Source organism: Lepisma saccharinum, chromosome 10 (assembly GCF_977018435.1).
Source record: "Lepisma saccharinum chromosome 10, izLepSacc3.1, whole genome shotgun sequence".
NCBI lineage: Eukaryota > Metazoa > Arthropoda > Insecta > Zygentoma > Lepismatidae > Lepisma > Lepisma saccharinum.
Window position 1 is genome coordinate 40,422,521 of NC_139238.1, and position 24,101 is coordinate 40,446,621.

At 41.3% G+C, this 24,101-nt stretch overlaps 1 protein-coding gene across 2 annotated transcripts in view; it reads right to left on the reverse strand.

The window, feature by feature from the left end:
• The window catches only part of Uggt (UDP-glucose-glycoprotein glucosyltransferase), a 130,662-nt gene that overhangs the window by 65,163 nt on the left and 41,398 nt on the right, over positions 1-24,101 (reverse strand). For both annotated transcript variants that reach the window (XM_083129749.1, XM_083129748.1), the window contains exons 10-12: positions 22,811-22,992; positions 18,333-18,579; positions 16,531-16,734 (exon numbers count right to left, since the gene is read on the reverse strand). In XM_083129749.1, coding sequence (XP_082985875.1) covers positions 16,531-16,734; positions 18,333-18,579; positions 22,811-22,992 — 633 coding nt within the window. The remainder of the gene's footprint in view (positions 1-16,530; positions 16,735-18,332; positions 18,580-22,810; positions 22,993-24,101) is intronic.

Below are 24,101 nucleotides of genomic sequence, written 5' to 3' on the forward strand. Positions count from 1 at the left end.
GAGGCCACTTCAGAGAGGACCAAACCAAGGACCTCCTTTTATAGGACAGAACCAGCTCGGAGATGACCATACCAAGGAACACCTCAGATCGGACCAGCGGAAGGACCACATCGGAGAGGACTAGCCCAAGGACCACATCAGAGAGGACCTGCCCAAAGACCACATCGGAGAGAAACAGCCCAAGGACCACATCGGAGAGAAACAGCCCAAGGACCACATCGGAGAAGACCAGCCCAAGGACTACCTCGGAGAGGACAACCCCTAGGCCACATCGGAGGGGACTAGATGGAGGACAACCTCTGAGAGGACCAGCCCAAGGACCACCTCAAGGCCACATCGGAGGGGACCAGCCCAAGGACCACCTCGGAGAGGACCATCTGGAGGGCACATCGGAGAGGACAAGCCCAAGGACCACATCCAAGAGGACCAGCCCAAGGACCACATCCAAGAGGACCAGCTCAAGGACAACCTCGGAGAGGACCATCTGGAGGGCACATCGGAGAGGACCAGACGAAGACCACCTCGGAGAGGACCTGCCCAAGGACCACATTGGAGAGAACCAGCCCAAGGAATACCTCGGAGAGAAACAGCCCAAGGACTACATCGGACCGAAACAGCCCAAGGAATACCTTGGAGAGGACCAGCTCGAGGCCACCTCGGAGAGGACCAGCCCAAGGACCACCTCAGCAAGGTCATGCCAATGGACCACATGGAAGATGACCAGCCCAAGGACCACATCAGAGAGGGCCAGCCCGAGGACACATCAGAGAGGGCCAGCCCGAGGAAACATCGGAGTGGACCAGCCCGAGGACAACCTCGGAGTGGACCAGCCCGAGGACAGCCTCTGAGAGGACAAGCCCTAGGACAGCCTCTGAGAGGACAAGCCCGAGGACAGCCTCTGAGAGGACCAGACCAAGGAACACCTCGGAGAAACAGCCCGTGGACACATTTGAGAGGACCAGCTTAGGACCACATCGGAGTGGACCAGCCCTAGGATGACATCAGAGAGGACCAGCCCTAGGATGACATCAGAGAGGACCTGCCCTAGGATGACATCAGAGAGGACCAGCCCAAGGACTACATCAGAGAGGATCAGACCAAGGAACACCTCAGAGAGGACCAGACCAAGGAACACCTCAGAGAGGACCAGACCAAGGAACACCTCAGAGAGGACGAGCCCAATGACAACCTCGGAGAGGACCATCTGGAGGGCACCTCGGAGAGGACCAGACGAAGACCTCCTCGGAGAGGACCAGCCCAAGGAACACGTCCAAGAGGTCCAGCCAAAGGGCAACATCGGAGAGAACCAGCCCAAGGACCACATCGGAGAGGACAAGCCCAAGGACCACCTCGGAGAGGACCAACCCAAGGACCACCTCGGAGAGGACCAGATGGAGGACAACCTCTGAGAGGACCAGCCCAAGGACCACATCAGAGAGGACCAGCCCAAGGACCACATCAGAGAGGACCAGCCTGAGGCCACATCAGAGAGGACCAACCCAAGGACAACCTCGGAGTGGACCAGCCCAAGGACAACCTCGGAGTGGACCAGCCCAAGGACAACCTCGGAGTGGACCAGCCCAAGGACAACCTCGGAGAGGACCATCTGGAGGGCACATCGTAGAGGACCAGACGAAGACCTCCTCGGAGAGGACCTGCCCAAGAACCACATGGGAGAGGACCAGCCCAAGGACCACATTGGAGAGGACCAGCCCAAGGACCACATTGGAGAGGATCAGCCCAAGGACCACCTCGGAGAGGACCAGCAAGAAGATCACCTCGGAGAGGACCAGCAAGAAGATCACCTCGGAGAGGACCAGCCCGAAGATCACATCGGAGAGGACGAGTCCAAGGCCACCTCGGAGAGAACCAGACCAAGGACCTCCTCGGAAAGGGCCAGACCAAGGACCACATGGGAGAGTGTCTGCCCAAGGACCACCTCGAAGAGGACTAGCCCGAGGCGACATCGGAGAGGACCTGCCCGAGGACCAGCCCAAGGACCTCCTCGGTGAGGACCAGCCCAAGGACCTCCTCGGTGAGGACCAGCCCAAGGACCACATGGGAGAGTGCCTGCCCAAGGACCACCCCAAGGAACACCTCGAAGAGGACCAGCCCGAGGCGACATCGGAGAGGACCATCTGGAGGGCACATCGTAGAGGACCAGACGAAGACCTCCTCGGAGAGGACCTGCCCAAGAACCACATGGGAGAGGACCAGCCCAAGGACCACATTGGAGAGGACCAGCCCAAGGACCAAGTCGGAGAGGATCAGCCCAAGGACCACCTCGGAGAGGACCAGCAAGAAGATCACCTCGGAGAGGACCATCTGGAGGGCACATCGGAGAGGACAAGCCCAAGGACCACATCCAAGAGGACCAGCCCAAGGACCACATCCAAGAGGTCCAGCCAAAGGACAACCTCGGAGTGGACCAGCCCAAGGACAACCTCGGAGAGGACCATCTGGAGGGCACATCGTAGAGGACCAGACGAAGACCTCCTCGGAGAGGACCTGCCCAAGAACCACATGGGAGAGGACCAGCCCAAGGACCACATTGGAGAGGACCAGCCCAAGGACCAAGTCGGAGAGGATCAGCCCAAGGACCACCTCGGAGAGGACCAGCAAGAAGATCACCTCGGAGAGGACCATCTGGAGGGCACATCGGAGAGGACAAGCCCAAGGACCACATCCAAGAGGACCAGCCCAAGGACCACATCCAAGAGGACCAGCTCAAGGACAACCTTGGAGAGGACCATCTGGAGGGCACATCGGAGAGGACCAGACGAAGACCACCTCGGAGAGGACCTGCCCAAGGACCACATTGGAGAGAACCTGCCCGAGGACCAGCCCAGGGACCTCCTCGTAGAGGACCAGCCCAAGGACCTCCTCGTAGAGGACCAGCCCAAGGACCTCCTCGTAGAGGACCAGCCCAAGGCCCACCTCGTAGAGGACCTGCCCAAGGCCTACCTTGGAAAGGACCAGTACAAGGCCCACCTCGGAGAGGACCAGCCCAAGGCCCACCTCGGAGAGGACCAGCCCCAGGGCCACCTCGGAGAGAACCAGCCCCAGGGCCACCTTGGAGAGGACCAGCCCAAGGGCCACCTCGGAGAGGACCAGCCCAAGGGCCACCTCGGAGAGGACCAGCAAAAGGACTACATCAGAGAGGACCAGCCCGAGGCCACATCGGAGTGGATCAGTCCGAGGACAACCTCGAAGAGGACCAGACCAAGGAACACCTCGGAGAGGACCAGACCAAGGAACACCTCGGAGAGGACCAGACCAAGGAACACCTCGGAGAGGACCAGACCAAGGAACACCTCGGAGAGGACCAGACCAAGGAACACCTCAGAGAGGACCAGACCAAGGAACACCTCAGAGAGGACCAGCCAAAGGAAAACCTCAGAGAGGACCTGCACAAGGACCACATAGGAGAGAAACAGCCAAAGGACAACATCGGAGAGAACCAGCTCAAGGACCACATCGGAGAGGACCAGCCCAAGGACCACCTCGGAGAGGACCACCCCTAGGCCACATCGGAGAGGACCAGTTGGAGGACAACCTCTGAGAGGACCAGCCCAAGGACCACATCGGAGAGGACCAGCCCAAGGACCACATACGTTTAACAATTTAGTAATAACACGTAAAGCTGAATTTTATAATTTCGCAAGCAATAACATAACTAAATTCTGATACAAAGCATAACTTTCTGCACAATGGGTAATCAAGATGTATAACATTATGCAGTTGGGTAAACTGCGACGATCATCAAAAACAACGACATGGTCAACCGCAACGATGCCATTAATGCATACAAATTATAACACTGAGAATATGACAGACATTACAATTTGCTTAATTGAAAGTTATTGGTATTTTTTTTGTTTTGAATTGTTATTTTTGTTTCTCTCAATATTTTATTTATCTTTTCAAATTTTCTTTCCACCCTCCTTTTCTACAATTTATTCAATTTTTTAATAAAACACAAACATAAAACTTTACGAAACAGCACCCCAAAGTCAACAAAACACATAAACCCAGTCCCAGAATCAAAATAATTGCCATAAGCCACACTGATTATGCACTCCAGACATCCAAATCAGAAGTCTATTATTTCATCCATTAGGCAGTTCAAAGCCCTGCATGGCTCCCAGCGGAGGCACTGGTAGTGATTCTTTTCATCACAAAGTGCCATGATGTCCTCATCTACGGCAGCACATATGCCGTCTATATCACTGGCAGTATATACCATTCTGCAGGCCCTTTGCCAAACCATGTCACCCACCAGCAAGCAAATCGCGACCCATATGTGCTGGTCCAAAGCTGATTCAATATCCGAGATTCTATGCAGAATGCGCAGGCACATCTCAATAGCCGAAGTTGACATGCTCATGATTAAGAATGGATAAATAGTCTTATAAATGGCATTCATACTTCTGTTATATACCTCAATAACAACATTCATCAAACTTACAATCTTAGTGCATTCATTTACTATTAAGCTATATTCACACAGGAAATCTTTCCATCTATATTATATTTCAGCTTTAGGTTACAATCATTTATTCACGCATGTTGTTAATATCGACAGTATGTTGCACAGAGTCACCCATAAGAGGAAAAGAAAAGCAGTAATAAATTAAACTCAATCAATCAAATTAAGACATATATCAATGGGAGTTAAAAGGGATAAATAATATTAAAATCCGATTGCTTTATAAGGACTATCCTATCTTCTTTACATATTCTCGAATAAATGCAGTAATATTTATGGAACTATTCTTATTATATATTTTTTTAATAGTTATAATTTAAGAACTTATTAGTAGTTTAATTATATTTTAATTGATAATGGCATTTCAAAATTTTGAATGGCAAAATACTATTCTTGAGTGTTGTACCAGAAGGTTGGTTCAGCATAATCCCTTCCCAAGACTATACTTTCAAAATCTATGCAAAATATCCCCATTACCTTAAACCTGTCTCAAATTTGCAATTCATCAGCTGTTGACAGGAGAGAACCAGCCAGAGTCGGCCACAGGGAAACATATCAGCACTCCCAAACCCGAAGGAAGAATGTGGAACCAGGAACCACAAGCAGTGTATCCAGCCTCCAGCCAGCATTTAACCAACTGTGAGACAGAATGCAGCGACTTGTTCCAGCTAAAGCTTACTCTACAAGGGACCAAGGAAATTTTCCCTCCCTTGTCATTGCTAATTTTAGACTACCCTGCCACATTACACAACAAAAGAAGGTCCCGACGACTATAAGTCATTAGCAGCAAATATGTCCCATATAAGAAGAGGATTCCCCACAACATGACATATTCCAGAGAGTAAACTACATGATCCCTCCACTAAGTGTCACGCTACATTTCGAATATAAATATATTTACATGACACAGTTCTAAGTTATGTATAATTCTACAAATTTCATGTCAATTCTTCACCACAAAAGTCTCAAAAGAAGAATAGTCCAATGAATTGCTATCAGTACTAGAAGATTTCCCACCAAACGTTCCAGGAAAATAATTCTCCCACTCAGAGGATACATACGACCCCACATTCCCTTGGTTCTTATGTGATACACTCGGCAGCAAAAGCGTATTTTATCAATGTTCCAGTACAAACAGTTTATTGTAAGAAGAATTCCCTATTCCACCCTTAAGTGTGAACTTCCACAAACCATTTTCTTCCAAGGTGGAAGTAGTAGTGCAGAAGGAAAGTACAGTCACGTACAAAATGCAATGGCATTAAGTCCATTCAAACTGAACAGTGCGTCACAAATAAGGGATGTCTATCCTAAATAAAAGTCAACAAGCTTGATAACATCTTTTACTCTCAGCGTGTGTTTAACGTGTGTTGATGGACTTATCAACGAACAATTCTAGTGTAAGAGTAAAGGCAATGTTTCTTCAATGATATGGACAAACTAACAAATTGCGATGCGTAAAAATAATTTCCATGGTAAGTATTAATTCACATATTCTATGTAAATACCTAGGTATGTATATTATTTCATATCAAAGGACGGAATTAAACAAGTGACTAAATATTGTTATTCTAAGATAAAGACAGTAATCCACCGATCATAATTTTAAAGGATAACTATAGTGATACCATGTTTACATTTACGTGCGATACACATCGCTTGCAGTGTTCCCAAATACACATCAGTGTACTAGTAGGCAACATATTACAATACTCGTACGATTAGTAGCAAACAAGTGCGACAAATTATGGATAGAAATTGGAAATATTCCTGCATATCATGCCATACAATAGTCCATCGATTTATTATTACTCAGTGCTCCAAATCATTTACGGTGAAGGAAAGTTATCAGTGTCAACATAAATATATCATGTCACATTAAGTCACTAACCTTAAAACAGTGCAATGACTTTCTCTCGTAGAAAGAAATGTCTTGTTATACAGCTGGTGCGTTACACTCTGGGATGACATGATAAACAATTGCCTAACGTCAGGTGGACGACGCAATGTGACATCAGTCACATGTCTACAAACACATGTCTATATAGTATGTAATGCTTTTCAGCAAACACATCTTCAACACTTATTTGTTTTGATACATAGATTCTTGGGCCTCCCCGATGGCACAGTGGTAGCATCATTGTCTTGTAATCAAGGGGACCCAGGTTTGATGGCCGATGCAGGCACATAGTGGTTTGGATCCCACTTTAAACTGTAGGTCGTCCTGATTAGCCTTACTGTGCATAAAGTGGACTTAAAACACCAAATCAAATCAAAAATAGATTCTTCAATTAAATTCGTTCATAGTGTGTTTATATGGGACAAGGTGACAGTTATTAATTCTTAATCCACTTATATATTGTATTGGGTATTTGGTATTGTGTTTTTGTAATAAAAGCTACCTCTATAAGATTGGATCACATATAAACGGAGAGGGGGATCGTAACAATCTATAAAAGCATTGGAAATATTAAGCACAAAGAACACCAAATCCCAGATATTTAGCCATCACTTTTTCAGACAGGAAATATCTAGAAGCATCTGAGTAATGCCTTGCCAGACATTGCCAAGCTTCCTTGATCGTTATCGTTGTAAACAGGTGTAAACAATTGCAATCAAGGAAGAGACTACAGGTATCTCATTCGGCATTATTTAGTATTCGATCGGAATAAATGTCTGGGAGGAGAGAGGTGATGCTGATGCTGCTCCACAACCAAGATCCACAAAGACTCCTCATGTGTCTAGGAGGTTGATCAGGGTTAAAGTACCCCCTGATAGATACGGTTATCTTTGTTAAATCTTTATTTTTTTTGTAACTCTGTGAGGAATGTAGTGCTTCTTCCTCTAGGAAGAAGAAGCAAACTACTGTTGCTATGGAATAGTATGTGCAAACCAGATGGAATGTAGAACGTAATTTCGTTTTAATGTAAAATGTTAAGTTGTTTATGAGTTTCTTAATAAATGCAGTTTATCTTGTTAATGCATGTGTTTGCGCACTTCACAACACTCAATCTTCGCAATTAGCTAAAAGTGGAAGAGTAGTGAAGTAAAATAAAGCAAATCATATCATTCAGTCGTAACTTTCTGAACACCACTTCAAGTCTTTAGTTGGATCTACAACATAAGATCTTTGAACAAACACTATAATTATATATATACATCATGATAGTTAACAGAGAGGTCCCAATAATTATAAATCTATGTAGGAAAAGTAATATTCCAATGCATATAGAGATAAAACATATTACCTTCCCCCAGTCAGCGACATGATGGTCTTCAGTGAACACTTACTCCCTCCTACAATATGAGGAAGATCACGATGGAATGCCCAGACACAATAAAACAACAGGATATAAACTGCTTTCACAATGACGAACATTGTATAGCAGCCAATGGCTCGCCTTATTTTCCGTTCGCATGCTGCCAAATGAGACGAGAACTAATAATGTACGGTCTCTTCTATTCATCAGTACCACTCTAACAATGATACAGATGGACTTAGAAAAGTTGAAAGTGCCTCGATACGTCATCAATTAAGTTGTTGAAGTTTGTTTTAAGTCCACTTTATGCACCAATAAGCTAATCGGAACTGAACCTATAGTTTAAAGTGGGATCCAAACAACTATACTCTGGAGCAAGCGAACAAATACAAATCTCTGCGCAAGTAATGTCGCGAGACAGCACCATCAATGAACATGTGTGAGGAATGGGATTGTGTAGAGGGGGAAAGTGACTGTTGTTACCAGCCTTAGCAGCAATGTGTACTGCTTTACTCTTCCCACTCAATTTCCCCCCTTCTCTGCTGCTACATGCGGCTTTGCTCCACAGATTACGGGGCTAGACTACATGCGCCTTCACCGAGAATTGGTCTCGGACACCCTTTATTACAAGATAATGACCTTAGCAATATATTATCAGGAAGGCCCATATACTCAAATTTTAAAAATCCGATTTTACAGGAGTTTAAAACTAACAGTAAACCCAGGATGGTATTTGAAAGGGATATGGGGGAAGATTACTCTCTCTTGTTATTATTGTTCCTGGGGGTGGGAGGGGGGCAATAGTTATGTAAAAAGTATAAAATAAATAATCTCCTTCCCACGGTAAAAAAAAAGTACCACACCGAGTAAACCTTCACTGTACCTAACGAGAGATCTAAAAATGTGGGGTCAAATCGCTCCATGACAGTCCACTGAATGGTAAGACTCACGATCTAGCTATGAAATATTGCTGGTTTGACTCTTGGGTCATAAGGATGGTGTTCTTCCTTTGACAGTGCTCGTGTGTCAACTTTACCTTATTCATCTCAGTCCCAGAGATTAACCTTAAAACAAAAAAAAAAAAATCCCCTGCTAAATCAGAAATTACAAATTCATAATTTTAACCACTACAGCACAGATGAAGGCGAAATTCATAACTGTACCACATGAAAAGCAACAGGAAGTTGAAAATTAAAAAAAGAAATTATAAAGAACTCGGTATGAGATACGACCCCGTGACGGAATGGTTGACACATCATGTTATGACACCAGGGGTTCTGGGTTCGAATCCCAGCCTGGGCATGGATCTTTGTGAGTGTCCATTCATCAATTTCATCATATCATCACTCTTACTCATCTTCGCAAATTAGACAATAGTGGCACAAAAAAAGAAGTAAAATAAAACAAATCAACCAATCGGTATGAGAATCTAGAAAAGCTTACAAAAAAAAAAATATGGAAACAAATATTTCTACCACGGAAAATTTAAATATAGTCACAGAGAATCATGACCACCTGTGGGGAAAATAAAGAGTCAGAACTGTCAAAATAGGTTAGCTACCTCCAACTTCCTCCACATACATAGCTTGTTGATCAGACTTGCATCACGGTGAAATAAAATAAATCTCCGTAGCGCTGTCAATGGGAACTTGATCTTGCATCCTGAATAACGCACACTTCTATTGACTCTGCTGTATTCAGGCAAGGAAGTAACGGGATGCTGCTTCTTTTGTGAAAGAAATTACTTGATGCATTTGTGTAAAGATCCAATAGGATTCTTGCTTGTCCCTAAATGACAGTTAATAAGTCTTCCATTCATCATATCTGTGTTGACCAGTCAGGTGTATTAGCTTCTTTGTGTTAAATATTTGTTCCGCATGCAGTTTTGTGCTTCCTTCCTTTTGGCAATGTAAACTTGAGAGAAACCAAAACGTGTCATTATATCTTGACTTTATTGTTATTGCTCTTGTGCCCCTTTACGCTAAATGCGACAATGATAATAAGTGATAATCAGGAAATGGATTTATGTAACATCTTTACAGGATGCTAAATTCAAATGTTATTTTGTATTATCTTTGCAAATTGTGGTAAGCAAGCTCGAAAAATGTCACTTTTACTGTCTATCTTCACATATACAGGGTGGTGCAAAAAGAATGTATGTTTTTGGAATAAGTGTAGCGTCGTTGATGACATAAAGAGGTAGAAAAAGTGCCGTGAATCAAGAACAAACCAATTCCCAAACAACCTCCATTAACGTTATCACAGTGTAATCAAAGAGTCGCAGGTTCGAATTCCGGTGAAACTGCACAGAAAACGGACTTTCCCCTCAGAGAAGTTCCCACCCTGAACGACCGATAGGGGACAGCACCCAGGATGTGAGGGCATTTAATTTGCAATGCACTGTTTTCATCTTAAGAGCAATGCAGCATTCTGTTGTTTGGCATTGTGATGTTTGGCTTACATTTGCAATGGTGACTCGTATCTATTGGCAAAACAGAACGGTTTGTGACAAAAGTTCACCTTTGTGAGGTTGCTGATTCCCCTCACACACACACATCCACACAAAAGCTGCAGATGGTGAAGTTGGGAAAATTGCTAGTGTTGCCAACATGACAGTCTTGCTCTCAAATTTGGAAGAGAGGTTTCCTGCTTTCTGGCTGATCGAAATTGAAGTGTTTTTCTTTAATATATGTCGGGGAAATTTCTCAGAACTGATTGCGATAGCTTGAACGGTGAAAAGGAGGAAGATCAATAACATAAAATTCTAACTAGAGGGTAGAAAACTGTGGGAAACTAAGAAAGTTGCCAACCTGATAATGCACAAAAAAATGTTGTTTTTTTTACCTTTCAGTCTGGGAAGTTTTTGATCAATGTCTAACTGGAACTAGTATTATTTTTAATTCATCGAAAACTGAAACAAAGTTTTAAAAATGTTGAATGTCGACAGCTTGCGCATGAATTCTTGAATAATTAATATTTATTCATGCAGGCACACAGGCCTCACCAATAGTGAAATGGCTGAACCTGTTGTCTCTTAACTGTTCTCTTCCTCTACCACAAATCCTTGCTCATTTCAATTGCGGTTTTCTTCCTCTATCACAAACCCTTGGTAATTTCAATTGCTGTTTTCTTTATCTATCACAAGTCCTTGGCCATTTCAATTGCTGTTTTCTTCCACTAGCACAAATCCTTCGACATTTCAATTGCTGATTTCTTCCTCTATTACAAATTCTTGGATATTTCAATTGCTGTTTTCTTCCTTTATCACAAATCCTTGCCCATTTCAATTGCAGTTTTCTTCCTCTATCACAAACCCTTGGTAATTTCAATTGCTGTTTTCTTTATCTATCACAAGTCCTTGGCCATTTCAATTGCTGTTTTCTTCCACTAGCACAAATCCTTCGACATTTCAATTGCTGATTTCTTCCTCTATTACAAATTCTTGGATATTTCAATTGCTGTTTTCTTCCTTTATCACAAATCCTTGCCCATTTCAATTGCAGTTTTCTTCCTCTATCACAAACCCTTGGTAATTTCAATTGCTGTTTTCTTTATCTATCACAAGTCCTTGGCCATTTCAATTGCTGTTTTCTTCCACTAGCACAAATCCTTCGACATTTCAATTGCTGATTTCTTCCTCTATTACAAATTCTTGGATATTTCAATTGCTGTTTTCTTCCTTTATCACAAATCCTTGCCCATTTCAATTGCAGTTTTCTTCCTCTATCACAAACCCTTGGTAATTTCAATTGCTGTTTTCTTTATCTATCACAAGTCCTTGGCCATTTCAATTGCTGTTTTCTTCCACTAGCACAAATCCTTCGACATTTCAATTGCTGATTTCTTCCTCTATTACAAATTCTTGGATATTTCAATTGCTGTTTTCTTCCTTTATCACAAATCCTTGGTCATTTCAATTGCTGTTTTCTTCCTCTACCACAAATGCGAAAGGCATGTAAAAAAATGGCCGATTGGTTATTACAGAGAATAAAATCAAGCTAGAAAATTTTTATTTTGATGCTATATAAGTGCATACCCTGGCTATTTTTCTACATAGTCACCATGACGCTCCAAGCATTTTTGGTATCGTGGAACAAGTTTACATAGACCCTCTGTGTAGAAATCAGGCCTGTAGCCATGCAGGGGCCAGGGGGGGCTCTGCCACCCTGGAACTGCCATCAGCCCCCTTGACATTAGGTAAACTATTTTGCACAATTTGTTTGCAGTGAATAAGTGAAAATGTAGACAGCTTCAACTTTAAGAATAAACACACAGAATATGAACAGCATCTATTACATGCTCATTTTGTTAATTAGCAAAAGTAGCTGCAAGAATTTAGAATATTCTCTAGACTTCAGAAAGTTCTTTCATAGGGGAGCTTCTTTATCTGTACCTTCACTGTCCCTGTTGCAACCTCCCGTTTAGACAGAAATCTCCGACTTTGATGTTATCATGCAAATTCACTCCACACCTGTGTCAAAGGTCAACAGCTCCCAAGTTTTGGGAAGGAAGGGGAGTTTCATTGCTTTGGCTGGGGGTGGAATATACTGTAGGCACTGTGATTGAATAGTGTGCATTTTTTGTGTGTGATATAAATACCTGTATCTGCTAAAGTAGTATGGAGTGTTTAAGGGATGATTTCTGTATCAGTCAATTAACACTTCAAGAGATGTTTTAAAAGATGTAGAAAAATGTAGTATTTGTGTAGTATATGATATTTATAAATTTTAATAACTTAATAAGCCCCCCCCCCCACACACACACACATAATTTACCTTCATTTAATACTGTTAAATTTCTGAAAAATGGACTTTGTTTACAAAGCTACCCCTGCTAACCCGTGAGCCCCCTTGGAGATCAATTCTAGCTAGGGCCTGGTAGAAATCTGCCACCTGGGATCTCAGCCAGTCGAGAACTGATGTCTTGAGAACTTAACTATCATCGAAACTTTACGAACAAAGCCACTTTTTGAGGTGAAGGACAGAAAGTAATCAATTGAGGCAAGATCGGGACAGTATGGTGGGTGATTAAAATGTTTCCATCAAAATTTTTGATTTGTTGCAACAGTACGGTCAGCTGTGTGTGGGCGAGCATTGTCATGAATAAGCAGAATTCCAGACCGTAACATTCCTCTTCGACGGTTTTGGATGGCACATCGCAGATTAGACAGTGTTTGGCAATACACATCCACTGTGATAGTTCGTCCCAGTTCCAGGAATTCCATGATGAATACACCTTTTTGGTCCCAAAACACGACTGACATGATTTTGCAATGTGATGGTGTTTGCTTGAATTTCTTCGGTTTCAGCATACCATAGTGACACCATTGCATGGATTGCTGCTTCGACTCACCCTCACCAGTGATGTATGATATCCAGGTTTAGTCTCCAGTCACTATGCGAGAAAACAAGTCATCCCCATCCTTCTCCCAGCAGGCTAAATAATCACGTGCTGCTTTCATTCTTTCATCTTTGTGAGTGTTTGTCAACATTATTGGCACCCACCTTCCACACAGTTTGCGATAACCCAGATTGTCCGTTACAATTTGGTGCAATGTTTTATCAGACACTTCAGGAAACTCCTTGCCTAGATCAGTAATGGTGAAACGGCAATTGGATCGCACTTTCTCATCAACAAGTTGGTCAAGGGCATCCGTCTGAACACTAGGCCTGCTGCACTGCTCGTCATCATGAACATTTGAACGTCCTTCCCGAAAAGCATGACACCATTGTCTTACCTTTCCTTCACTCATTACTGTTAGTCCATAACTGGCACACAATTCCCGATGAACGTCAGCTGAACTCGGTCCTTTTGCGTTGAGAAATCTAATAACCGACCTCACCTCACATTTGGCAGGGTTTTCTATAACAGCAGCCATTTCAACTTCCTTCTACTTACACGTCCGCACCCACACACTGAGAAATATACCCCTGTTGCAGGCACAGAATACTAAAGTATGCTTTTGTGCTCGCGCAGCTTCGTCAGTGTTGCAAGTCCCAGTAAAAAATTATCGGCCCTTTTTCTTGACATGTGCCTCATACTTGGCCATTTCAATTGCTGTTTTCTTCCTCTACCACAAATCCTTGGACATTTTAATTGCTATTTGCTTTCTCTAACACAAATCCTTGACCATTTAAATTGTTGTTCTCTTTCTCTAGCACAAATCTTTGGCCTCTTAACTATTGAACATGATCATACATGGTTGAAAAAAAAATCACGTTCAAAAATACTTTTTAAAACAAGCCTAACTCTATGTTGGATTCAGGTGTATTGTTTCCAATGTAGAGTTTCTAAGTTCTTGAAATAAAACGACACATGAAAAGTACAACTGTAGTTATCACTTCAGGTTACAACACGTGCAGATTTGATTATTAGCAGACAGTGTGCCAGCAAGTGATCAATTATGTTTGTAAATGATGACTATGAAACTTGATTGCAAAATTATTCTTTCATAAAATTAATGATACATAAAATACAGGCCAAAAAGTGTTTTTTTTTTTTTTTAAATGAAATGTCGTTTTCCTGTTTGACTCTTTGTTTCAGCACAATGAACCCTGGAAAAACAAGTTTATCCTGAAAATATATGCAACCAAGTTACACATGTTCTCGGTTGCCAGTAACTGATTTATAGGGACATTGAATTTTCGCAATGCGCGAAATCACGAAATGTGAAAAAAAAGATGCAATTTTGAACATTCTGGACGTAACTACACCCCAATGATGAAATATGCATGAGTTTTATTCGCGAAGTAATGCAAAATGTGTGCTTTTCCATGAAATGAACGCTTTTTCGCGAAATAACCGTGAAATATCATCAAATTAAGTAGAAAACACGCAAATACCGGCAATCGAGGTTGTGCGCACAAACTGTTGAATTGTAACGAAACGTTTGCCTAAAGTTTCCTACCACTTGCAGCTGAAGAACGTTTTATTTTTAATCACATCAGGAAGATGTTGCAAATTGAGATTTCCCATGCACATAATCTCAGTTCGAAAACTTCCCTGCAATGTCAAGCTGCATTCCTTTCCCCCGAATGTCTACTCAACTTTCAGTTTCATTGAACTTGCTAGCTGTAGCAGCGATAAGATTAGTCTGTTTTTTTTTTTCCACTGCTGGTATATACCGCTGATCCAACATTTTATTTACCGCTCTCCTCAGTTTTTATTTACCATAAATTTGTCTCACTACTGATTTACCTTGGAATTACTATGAACAATTAATATATGACCTATATATAAATATTCAGGTACATGACCATTTGGTATGTAAGTCTCGGGTGCTAAGTTTCTTTATCATTTTTCTTCTTACCTCCCTCATGGCGCAGTAGTAGCGTCATTGCCTTGTAATCAAGGGGTCCCTGGTTCGATACCCGATGGGAGACACATAGTGGTTCGGATCCCACTTTAAACTATAGGTCCAGTTCCGATTAGCCTTTGTGCATAAGGTGGACATGAAACAACAATTCAATCAATCAATCTTTACCACCTCGGTTTTACAAAGGCCTTTCTCGGTCTCGTCAAGTCTCAAAGGGCTTGTTCTCGTCTCGATACAATCTCTACTGCACATGACACACACTAAATCTATGCCAGAAAAACACGAAGCTTCTCTCCACGTGGCCTTAAATCCACTTTATGCATGTGCAGGCTAATCGGGACTGGTTCTTTAGCTTTCAAATGGGACACTGCCCCACCGAGTTATAACAGGTGGCTCTCTTGATTAAAAGGCTATATTGTTAACTTCTATGCTATTGGCGAGTGGAGTAAATTGCATAAACAACTAGTAAGAAAGTGTTATTTGATTAGTAAAATATACTAGAGTTTCTCAATAGTTTGTAGAAATTTATTGTAACAATCAATACGATGCGTAACCGTCCACCAAAAGTATGGTTGATGCTCTGCGAAATGAACTTGTTAACCGAGATATGGAACGAGACTATTCGCGGAACAACTACCAATACCACCCTGCGGTAGTCTGTCTCCAGCCCATTGAACCAGTTTTGGACAGTTTGTGGATTTCATTGTCACTATGAAATCTTTGTCCACACAAAAAATGACTTCGGAAGGGGGAATATGTGAAATATGAAGCCCAAGTCTCATTACTTGTCACAATGTGGTTGAGAAGTGAGTCCCCTTCCATTGAGTAACATTCCAAGAATGTGAATGTAGCATCCATTTGGCTCTGTCTGTGTTCTGCAGACAGCATGCAAGCAACCCAACTCGCACACATTTTCCTGTAGCTGATATGATTGGTGGTGGCAATGCATACAGGACCATGCAAAAGCCTCAGGAAAGTGCTCCTTAAAGTCGTCAAGTGGGAAGCATCTCTTGTCATCTATGAACTCATCAATTCTCTGCTGAAAGTTCTGTGTAATGACAGATGGATCCACAGACTGCTCGTCGTCGTGAACATTTGTCATTCCTTCATTGAACATTCAGCAAAAACTTCTGATATATGATTCATCCAATATGCCCTCACCATACAAAGCTGAAACCTGACAGTGAACCTCACTGAGACAATCTGTGCATTAAGAGATCGAATCACCGAACACACTTCACATTTGGTGGCATCTTTAATTTTCAAATTTATTTCTGAAGGGCCTAGCAACCACGCAACTACAGTTAACAAGACAGGACTTGTCTGGAACATGGCCGAGAAATGACTGAAGCATGCTGGGAGAAGTGAAGACCGTGGTTTTGTGTGCAATCTGTGAGCAAACTGAGAGAACTTTCCGAATGATCCTCGTACATTCGTGAATATTGAAAAAGAAAATTATTTTTACTTACTGCTACAGTTACTTCTGATGGTTTCATTTTTCCACTGATAATCTTCTCTGCAGTATCTTCCTGCAGAATTTTTGCCAAGTATTGTCTGGACTGATCAGGTCTCAGTTTCTTCAAGGCACTGTGCACAAGTTTGCTGAAACTGTTCTTCCCATTTACATCAGCAGGATTAAAAATTATGCCTACACGAATAGCATTTGTTGCCCTCTGTTGATAAAAATAGAAACATAACATTAAATTATTGTGGTAAGCATTTCTATAACAATACTGTTAAATTATTGAAACATACTCAGTGAAAAATAAGGACCACTGAAATTTTAACCAATACCAACAATGTATCAACATAAAATTAATCAATATAGAGGTGGCTTGGTAGATCAGTTGGTAGAGCAATGGCATGGTATGCCAGACTCCAGATTTGAGTCCTAGTCAAGACTGAGTTTCTTGCTTAAATTTCTATGTACCAATATTCTACCGATGGAATATAAAATTGCAAATGTTGCTTGATGAACATAAAAGGTTCGTTAACCTTCTTCATAAATGTATGTAGCTAAGTGACTGCAATTGGTTCTTGTCTTTGAAATTGTAAATTTAGATAAGAGTAATGCAAGTACTTTTTCTAAAAGTTAAAGAGTGGTATCATGTGGGAGAACATGACAACCCTAGTATGTGCATACACCACTAGATGGCAGTGTGCTGTACAGTTATTGCACAGAGGGCAGTGGTAATTCATTGTGAGTCAACCACTGAGCAGAATGGATGTGATCTGAGGTGAAAATCATCTTATATCAAAATAGCTGCTCTTCGGGGGAAATGCTAGAGAATGCCACAGGGAGCTGTTTTAGTGCACAGCTCTTTTGTTCCTGTAATGGTAATGTATGCTTTTAGACTAATAAATGCACATAGCACAATGTTGTAGTTTATGGATATTGTTCGCTTCTTTATCCCACACCTGATCTGCAGAGTATATATATTCCACAATATCATACACTGTCCCTTTCTTTTGTACATTTTGAATTTTTGTGCCAGTTCCACATTCTCACAAAAAAAAATAAATTATATAGTTACCCTGGCTCATGCCACAACCCTCGTATTTACTTTACAAACACCAGGCCATATAAATTACATATTTGTATTCACAAAAAATAATAAAACTGCAAAATTTTGCATGAAATCGATAAAATTTTGGCAATTTTATTGATAAACTGACATGGCTATATAGTATGATGTCGATTAGCCTATCCCATCACTTACTTTATGTGCTACTGTCAACCTTCGAGGTAGAGTGGTTGTCACAGCATGTTATCATGCCCAGGGTCCTGGGTTCGAATCCTGGCCTGGATATGGGTGTTCTTTGTGCATGTTTCTTCATCAATTTCATCATATCATCACTCATCCTCATCTTTGCTATTAGCCAAAAGTGGCAGCAAAGCAAACTATAATAAACCAAATCGATCCAACTTTATGTGCTGCATTGCATCTCAAAAACTAAATATATTCCTTTTATTTGTTGCTGCTTTTATCTATTTGAAAAATACTACAATAAGGAGAGAGAGTGATGAGATGAAAGGGTGTGCACCAAGATACACCATTGCTCACACTAGGGCTCAGACCTTGGACACTCAGTGGCAAGATCATGAGAGCAGTACTCAAGTTGCTTAGCCACCAAGGCCAAAATGAAGTAGGTTTCTGTACAGAAAATTCAATCTTTTATCCATCACGAACATGTTATTAGGAATCACCGATGTGGCAGCTCTAGGCTGAACCTTGCTCAGTAGAAAATTCTATTCTATTGTAGGACTCACCAGTTGTTCCAGGGCCTCTCCAACCATATGACGCCCCTCCACACTGTCGAGATCAGCAATAATCCAATTGGTAAGGATCTTCATCGAGTCGTCATCCTTCCTCGTTATGTATTTCATGTGTTTCACTATAGTCCCTGTCATGTCCCTTGCAGATAGGTTGGAGAAAGTATCCAGTGCCAGCCGACCAATGCCATCTCCAGCCATATCAAGATATTGGCTCTTGCCATGCAGAATTCGGTCATTCAACCTGGAATTTCACAGAAATATTAAATATGAAACCCTTACATTCACAAGTTTCACAATTTCTTGTTTTCATCCTAAGGCACATCAACATTAATTTCCAAACCTCATATGGCAGTCTTGTGGATGCTTTGCAGCTACGCCCAAAAACACAACATTGCAATGTAAACAATAAACTTACTAATATCCTGCTAGAATAATCTAGACAAATCAAATCGGAAGACCTCGTAATACCATAGGAGCAGAAAGGACAACATTCAATAAGTGACAATGTAGAACATAATTTCCTGAAGAAAGTGAATGATATCAATTGATGTGTCAGAACATATGTAATAGGACCAGAACTCAGCATTTTTGGCTACAAATCGCTAAAAACAGGCAGTATGAGCCAAAGAAAATGACGACAGTACTCAAGAAATCACACTAGTTGATTGGATTCATTCCTTGCAAGAAATTAACTACATAAACAGGTACAGTCAACTCTCGATTCTACGACCCCGGGTATAATGACCCCCTCGAAGTAACGACCCTTTTCCCTGGAACCGTGAAAAATTTAGAAAAAAAGTTGAAAAATTTAGAAAAAAAGTTGAAAAATTTGGAAAAAAGTTGAAAAATTTGGAAAAAAAGTTGAAAAATTGAAGGAAATTGGCCGAAAAGTGCGTTGTTTTTTTTTCCACTCATTCCCTTCACGAGCGCTCTACCGCTCACAATTGGGTCTGAACTAAAAATAGACACCACCACACCATGCTTGAGTGATAACCAATAGCACTTGACCTCTACCCTCCCCTCCCTCAAGCGCACCAATGTTACTCCGCACCCAATGGCCGCTACGCACCAGGCTTGTTTTGCCACGCTTTCTCTTGGATACGCGAGAAGAGAAGATCGAATGTGCTTGGATGTTATTTTAAATCGACCTTGACTTGTTTCCTTGTCCTAAGAGCTGCTGAAATCTCTCAGGTTAGGAGGGGGGAGCAGCCCGAAATGACTGCTGGACTTGCAGTCTTTGCCAATGTGTATGGCAGGTAAAGCTCTTTCATCGATAAATACACCACCTTGAGAGATAAGATCGCAGGAATGTTCCAAAATACAGATGCGTGGTGCCTGGAAGTCTGGCCCATCTGCCCAGCTCTCACCTAGATTTCAGTATGTTCCCGTGAGTGAACAACTCTCGGCCTTGTAGCTGACAACTTCCAGTAACCGCTTTCATTCAAAACGTGTTCTTTGTTCCCTGCAACACTTCATAAAAAAGCGAAACTGTTAGAGATAATCAAAGCCACATAGGCGAACTAAAGATCGTCATCCCGCTTAATGCGTTGTCATCCAGGTTTCCACAAAAGTTTACTTCGATCTTACGTGCATCATAACTCCCGTTTCCCACTTCATACATTTTCCTAATTGTGTCGTAATATCTGCCAAAACATGTTCGGTTGGCTGACTGACTTCTCCCTTTTTTCCTGTCAGCAAAGAGGGGGAGGGGCAATTTTCTTGCTCGTTGTGTGCACATGGGCTAATTACAGGCAAGGGTGGAAGTGGACCCACCCCTCTTCCTTTCCTTTGATGTCTAGAATGGGGCAACCAGTTCTGGATATATTCTTGAAAACGAACAAAAACAGTAAAAAAAAAAAATAACCCTCCCCCCTTTTTCCCAGCTTATTCTCCGCCACTGGTGTGCACGGCAATGTTGATAATTGCAGAATTCAGGTTGTTTTTTTTATGCTGTTGTCTGCATAGGAAATATTACCCGTATTATTGTCTGTTGCAAGGTAAAACGTAAAGCAAGGGTCATTCCTTTCTTCTTTACACTGCTGTTAAAAGTTCAGTCTTCGACAGGTGTGTTATCTTTAAAATGCTGGGATTTTTCTCTTCCGCCACCTGCTGCTCGAACTTCCAGCCGGTCTCCTTGTTTTAACGATGCAGCTGGCGCCAGTGTTTTGTCTAGCGTCTGCAAAGCTCTTGCTTGCTGATAACAGCAATGACTGACTCATCCAGCGCGAAGGAAAAAGTTATTGTTTTGAATCTCTCAAAGCTGTTTTCATTTGACGATAATGAAATTCGATCTCCAGAAAGGAAAACAAGAGTTAAAATAACTTCATGTTCTGCCCTTCTGATAAGCAAAACTGTAAATTTAATTCGCATCCGCTTTTCTTTAGAACCATTCATGTGAAGAAAAAAAAAGTGCTCAATGTAGGAATGGTCACTGAGATCGATTAAAAAGACATTATTCAAGGGGAAAATTTTTGGAGGAGTGGGTGTTTGACATCGAGAATACTCCTAAATCCAACATTAAATCATCGATTAACGTGAGAGTAAATAACGATCTACCATTTTGATATGTAAAAATGTAAAGATTCATAAAGCTTGTTTTCAGTTCATTTTATGCTGATGGGCTAATCGGGACTAAATATACAGTTTAAAGTGAAATTCAATTCCAAACCTAAATGACTTTCGACTGGGACGCTGTTTAATGAGGTGTCCTAGAATACGCATTGGGTGAAGATAGATTGCAAGTTGCACGTTTCCTTTTTCACACTGGATTACAATGCAAGTCAAGGAAGGAGTTTGGACTGCTCCCTTGAATGGGGAAGGGGGGAGGGTGAATGAAGTTGGTTCAAGCAAAGAAAACGTGGCTTTTATTTTTGCGATGTATTTTACACAGCCGAACTAGAACGAAAATTACAGCCCCGCTGGCGGCAGTGTGACTGGTGTCAAGATTCTTCGAGTTTCGCTTGCAATGAGTGAGAGATTGTTTTTCTTTCAATAGGTCTCAGTGCAAACGGGTTTCTCATGAACTATGATTGTAAGAATTTCCTGGAAAAGCAACGACTGTGCACAATTGAAAGAAAGTAACATTATTTTAAATTATTTTTTGTGAAAACGTTTTTGTTCTATTTTCCTTCTCACAACATGCATCCTGTGTATAACAGGTTGTATAACTACCAGGATAAATGGTGTTACCATCTCCTAGGCATCTTTGTGTCTGTTTGAGCTCTGTTTAAGCAGAAAATTGGGGCAAATTCCAATAACGACCCCTTCGAAATAACAACCCTTTTCCCGGTAACTGTGAAAGGTCGTTGAATCGAGAGTTGACTGTAATGGGAATTACTTACGTGAAATTTAGAACTTCTGAGTTGCACAATTTAATGGTTAAATCCTATTAATTTCGAAGATCCACTGTCTTCATTCACAAAAGGGTATGGCGTTTGAAGCGGACATGGTACCTCATCACACGGAGGTCATTTATCAGACACAATTTTCAAAACAAAGAAAAATTAATGTAAGCACTAAAAATGGCAATTATATTTGTAGCAATTTTGATTTTTAAACCTTGCATTACATTAATTGTTTTAACAATATCAACTGATGTGTTGTGATGTGATGCGTTGTGCAATGCGGAAGTTCTAAATTTCACGTAAGTAATTTTAAACCGAGTTTACCGCAACCATCATGAGGTAATGGGAATTTTGAGGAAAACATAATTATTGCGATGTCATCCATCTTGGATTGTGTCTTTTAGATTAAAAGTTTCCATATTGGTATTTAACATTCTTTGTACTTGAAAATTCAAGAATAATACAGATTTGCAAATGGCAGACTGGCAGAAAAAGCTGACAGTTTTGAAATGTGTATATAAATAAAACAATTAATGTAATGCAAGGTTTAATAATAAAAATTGCTAGAAATATAATTGCAATTTTTATTGTACATTAATTTTCTTTGTTTTGAAAATTGTGTGTGATAAATGACCTCCATTCCTTACACATTCATGTAGCCTTCCTTGCCTTTAAGTTGGACATCGTCCTCACGCCCATTTCATTCAGAATTGCCGCTATTTCATTGCGAATAACCATAATAAACATTAGTTTTGTTCCAATATCATGTGCCAAAAGTGTCTTTCTCGGTTTTTAAATTATTTCAACCATGACCATTTAAAGTACGGATGAGGTAGAATTAATCCTTATTCTAATACATAACCACCACATACAATGTAAACAGTATCATATTTTGGTTCACACAATTTTAATGTGTGTGCATCTGAGTGTGAGAGTGGCATAATGTTTTAGTAAAAAAAAAAAGGAAAAAAAAGGAAAAAAAAAAAACATTTACTGTGTAAGTATGCTCACCCTAAGCAAGAACATGTACATTCCTGCTCATGGCATACAATATACCTATTCTGCAGACAAATTTCTGGAAGATGAAAATTTTCCTACAACAGAAAATTTGTTGGACATATACTTTACCTTGGCATGACGTTTGGCTGTCCCATGATAAAATCCAGAACATTGTCACTGTCAGACAGTTCTCCCTTGTAAACTGCCTTCTGTAACATTGGTGTCTGGTTCATGATTTCCGTCAAGACTGCCTCCTCAAAATCATTGGAATTCAGCAACTTTTCTGCCAGCGGAACCCCATTAATGAGAACCTACAGAATCAGGGAGCAACAGGATATAACCATCTGAATTAATAAAATGAGCGAGTGCTCAAGAAGGAAGAAATGGCACAGTGGTTCGGATCCCACTTTAAACTGTAGGTCCAGTCCCAATTAGCCTTTCTGTGCATAAAGTGGACTTAAAACCACAAATCAATCAATCAAGAAGGAAGAAAATTTCATATCAATTTTGTTCCACTCTGGAACATATATACTAGTGATGGACAGACATGAAATTTTGATCGATACCAATAAAGTACCGGTATAAAATTTACCCAATATTCTAACAATCAAATATAAAATTCTAAATGGTTCACTGACCTTCTTAATAAATGTACGAGGGTTGTTCCAAAAGTTTGTGGACTCAGATCAGTATTCGAAGTCCGAGTGAGTACGAGGGTTGGTGAGTTTCATTTTCGATATAATGCCCTTCACACTCTATACACAGATTCCAGCGATGCACTAGCTTCTCAAACACATGTTGCAGATAATTTTCTGAGAGTCAGTGTAACGTAGTGGATGTGATAGCTTTCACTTCCTAGTCTGTGCTAAACTTCCTTCCACGTAACTTTTTCTTAAGTGTTGGAAACACCCAGAAATTACAGGGTCCGAGGTCTGGGCTGTATGAAGGATGGTCTAGAGACTGCCCACCAATTTTCTCCAAAGCTGCCATAGGTTGACATGCCATATGTGGCTTAGTTTTATCCTGCAGGAGAAACCATTCTTCATAAAGCCGTTCAAGTCTTTTTTTGCGAATTGCTCCCTTCAAATGCACTTGCAAAACATTAGCATAATAATCTCCATTTACAGTTTGATTACTTGGAACCCAATGCTGCAGTACTATTATACGGATATCAATGTCTCTGCTTTCACAATGTTCTCATCGTTCACTGATGTTGATGGATGTCCACTTCTCGCCTTATCCTGCATATTGTGTTTACCTTCCTTAAAATGGTTCCACCACTTGAATACGGGCGATCTGCTCATTGCATCGTCACCGTAAGCTGCTTTCATCATCTCAAATGTTTCCTGGCCACTTTTGCATAACTTCACACAAAATTCAATAGCGATCGCTTGTCTGGTAATTATTGGTATATCACTTT